The following is a 3,629-nucleotide window of genomic DNA, read 5'->3' as shown; positions in this document are numbered from 1 at the left end:
CTGCAACATATCCCCCCTCCATATGTTGCCTGGGTCAGGTAATATATGAGCTAGAACAAAGAAGAATAAGGATAAATGGACCACAGAGCCAGAAAGAGCATAAAAATTGGGTTCCAGAAGTGTACCACACCACATATTGCCATATTTGGGAGTGCATTATGTAATATAGTGATGCCATTAGTGCACAGGAACTATTGGCAGTAGCTGTGAAATTTTCTGTATTTTTCCGCATTTCTTACGATTTTCTATGAGCTGCCAAGCTGCATTCTGCCATGGTCAATATATACCCATCAGCTATTTATAGCACTAATATGTGGAGTCTGGATCCCACCAATATATTCTGATTTTCTCCGAATTGTTGCGCATTTTTTGGAGCCACCCTTAGCCCCACAGGCACCAGATCAAGCTCCAAACCCTGCCTGCCTGCTGCCTGAAATCCCATTACATTAGGTCTAAACATTGTAAAGGAGCACAGGAGTGTTGTCCAGGATGTAATACTACTACAGCATCAGGTGATATCATTCCGTTCTTGGTCATTCCTGTTCATTAGTCGCTTGTCGAAGTCATAGATGTCGTTGATAGAACTTTATTTTATTCTTCTCATGGGCATGCCGTATCATCCTCGACTTAACAGATCATGTCCGACCCTTGAGTTTTGTTACGTCTGGTCTGCCCACACTTTATAGCCTCTGAGCGCTTTCAGCTAGTTCCCAGCGCTACCCGCACTGCACACAAAAACAGGCTGGTTGACTCTGTTGATCCTCATCATCCACCATGTCTGGCCTACCCGAGCAAGCACGGACTGCCATGTCCTTGTTCACCCAAGCCATATCGTCTATGCCGTCCCCTGAGGCGCAAAGAGCATTTGCGCCAATGCTGGTACATCATGTGTAGCTTGTTCTTGGTCTGGGATGGCTCATGCCTCAAACCCCTGACACAGGAGTCCTACTTCAGGTCAACAACAGAGGCAGATGCCGCAATCCTGCGTGGCTGGCTCTTCAGTGAGGTTGAAGATATGACGTCTTTCCTGGAGGTCTTCCCTCAGTTTGCCAGCCCAGTTTCCACACCCATCGTCCCCTCGCGTGCTTTGCCTAGTCCTCCTCCTGAGGCACTGGTCATCTCTCGTGAAGGGTCTCCAACTGTGGTCAAGAACCTTTTGCTGGTTTCCCCGGGCGTCGAAGCTTCCATTGGCTGCACACCTGTTCAGGAGCCTTTGCTGTTTGGCTCACCGCACCCCTCCTCTGTCACTCTTCCACCCCCTCTGCGCACTCCTCTGTTCCTGGCAACTCCCTCTTCGGTTGCGGAGCCCCCAGTTCACACCCCTCGCCCTTCTCCGGTACCGTCTCGTGCCACTGATTCCTCGAGGTCTCCCTCTCCTAGAATCGTGGGGCCCTCCAAGCACAAACACATCTTGGTCAAGTCCAACGAGGGTGACAAGGCAGAGGGTGACACAGTGGATTCCAAAGATGCTGCCTCAGTTGGAGACAACAATGACACTCCCCCGGCTGCCACCTCCCTTGTCAACAACTGGGTCCCTTTTTCGGCTGCTGAGACCACGGCCCTTCTTTGCTCCTGGCTTGAGAATCCCTCAGTTTTCAGGGTGTTCACCAACAAGATGAAGCTTACAGCAGGATAAAAATATAATGAGAACCCAGGATTTTCTGCACATTGTCCAATTTAGGTAATTTCCATTTCCAGGAAGCATAAGCTCATGTCAATGACCTGCAGGCGACATGTTTCTGCCTCCACCGCTGTATTGTTACCTCCCGTTGAAATACCTCCTTGCGCTACAATGTCAGCATATGAGCAAGAAGACATAATCTCTCAAATATTGCCAGAGGTATGTAGTAAGTGGTACTTATGCTAATCATCACCCAGTCTTACATCGGTGGTTGATAATGAGCCCAGAGATAGTGAAGAAGATGGAGAGAAATGCCAAGGCTAAAGCAGGCCGGCAAGAAAAGGCAGCCAAAAAGGTGGCACAGAAAGCTGCCAGCACAAGCGCCAACGTACTGCGCAAGTCTGACGACTCGGACTCTGAACACGATGATCCAAAGACTGCACACCCCCGAAAGAAATCTCGAACAGAAACTCCCACCCCCAACTCTGACGTGCAAGACATTTCTGCCTATGTTCTGGTAACTAGTCCACTCTCCTCGACTCTAAAGGTCCCTGCTTGTGGGAAGGTAGCCAATGCACTGCCAAAGGTTATCCCACATGGGCTGTTCTTCTTTGGTGTGCATACAACGAGTTCCTCCAGGCAATCACAACAGCTGTTGGATGTACGTTGCCCTGTCTTGTATGAGCTGACATGTTATGGCGGTACACCAAGCCCACAGACTCGCCGAAGATGGTGGCCATGGTGATGTCAATTGGTGAGAGGATCAAGGACCACGTGATTGAGGTTTGGATACCACCACAGACGAAATCACTGGATGTTGTGGTAAGCTGTATTCTTGGTATGACTTGAAGCTTGCGCTAATTGGCTACACAGCCTGTGGGCTGGTATACAGGGAAGGAGAATCAAGTTCCTGAGGTGGACTATGATGAGATATTGAACCCGCCACAGACAATGTCGATTCAGGAGCAAATGGTACGTAGCAGTGTTTCTCAATGAGTGACGCTTATATTTGAACCAGGCTGGCCTTGATGTCGCCACTTCACCTGGTTTGACGGTGTTACGAGAGCATTACCCCATCGGCAGGTGTCCCCTCTTCCCCAACATCCATGTCTACAAAAGCGGTGATAATCATTGGGAGCTCAACGATCTTCGGCTCCAGATCTGGGCTGTTCATATGGTGCGCATATATCTCCTACATGTGCTTGATATTGACTTCCCTATAGGGGAAGGGTGCCACAAACATTGATTGCCCCCCCGCATCTGCACATTTCGCTCATGACAAATGGCTTCGAGTATCATCAGCAGCCACAACTGCATCCACTGGTCCCCTAGTCCAGCCCTGCGTTGCCTTCGTCAACAATGGGCGTGATCAGAATCTCTTTACACAACATCTTCTCTTCCAAAATCAACAGCTTACAAATCAAATTCAGTCTTTTGAGCCCTTTCAGATGCCCTTCACAAATCCTTGCTTTGCTGGACCTACTCCCCAGTTTGGTTTTGGTGGCTATCCGGTCCAGCACCTGCTGCACACCATTCCTGCTAGCAGAGATGTGCCTGAGCACCCCCGTAAAGTCACCCTGGACAAGTTCTGTCATGTTCACAAGGTCTTGGACAGTGATTTTGCAAAGCTGCAGGCTCTCGACTACGTACCCGGCGACTGTGGAGTCGAAACACTACCTCGTGAAGACTGGAGCAGTGCTGGTTTCGTGACCTTGTCATGGGACCAGTTCCTCAAGAAGCATCATGCTTTCATCAAGGATGTCTGCAATATACACTTTGTCTGAGCTCGCCGACATGCTAGTCCTGCCCTCTCTACCATCATACTGTCTTGGGCTTGTCTCGTTGTCTCCTCTGTTGCAGCTTTCTTTGCTTTGCCTCAGTTCACTCCCTCAAGACTGTTGAGCTCTTATTCCATTGCTATTGTACATGCCATCCTTTTGTCACTGTAATGTGTAACTACTTGTCATTCTGTCAAACAATGTAGCCTGCGTGTCGTAGCCATCCTTCG

At 49.3% G+C, this 3,629-nt stretch overlaps 2 protein-coding genes across 2 annotated transcripts; both read left to right on the top strand.

The window, feature by feature from the left end:
• Positions 1 to 774: 774 nt before the first annotated feature.
• GLOTRDRAFT_129291 (uncharacterized protein) lies at positions 775 to 1,636 on the top strand (the record flags this gene model as incomplete). The annotated part of the gene is made up of 2 exons (XM_007867980.1): positions 775 to 879; positions 941 to 1,636. The coding sequence occupies 2 exons, from the start codon at positions 775 to 777 to the stop codon at positions 1,634 to 1,636; spliced, it is 801 nt and encodes a 266-aa protein (XP_007866171.1).
• Positions 1,637 to 1,898: 262 nt separating this feature from the next.
• Positions 1,899 to 3,405, top strand: GLOTRDRAFT_129290 (uncharacterized protein; the record flags this gene model as incomplete). Its single annotated transcript, XM_007867979.1, has 5 exons — positions 1,899 to 2,282; positions 2,333 to 2,443; positions 2,495 to 2,593; positions 2,640 to 2,798; positions 2,845 to 3,405. The coding sequence occupies 5 exons, from the start codon at positions 1,899 to 1,901 to the stop codon at positions 3,403 to 3,405; spliced, it is 1,314 nt and encodes a 437-aa protein (XP_007866170.1).
• Between the last annotated feature and the right edge of the window lie 224 nt (positions 3,406 to 3,629).

The sequence above is a fragment of the Gloeophyllum trabeum genome, assembly GCF_000344685.1.
Source record: "Gloeophyllum trabeum ATCC 11539 unplaced genomic scaffold GLOTRscaffold_00007, whole genome shotgun sequence".
In the NCBI taxonomy this organism is placed as follows: domain Eukaryota; kingdom Fungi; phylum Basidiomycota; class Agaricomycetes; order Gloeophyllales; family Gloeophyllaceae; genus Gloeophyllum; species Gloeophyllum trabeum.
The sequence above is the reverse complement of the archived record's forward strand: the minus strand, read 5'-3'. Positions and strand labels throughout refer to the sequence as shown.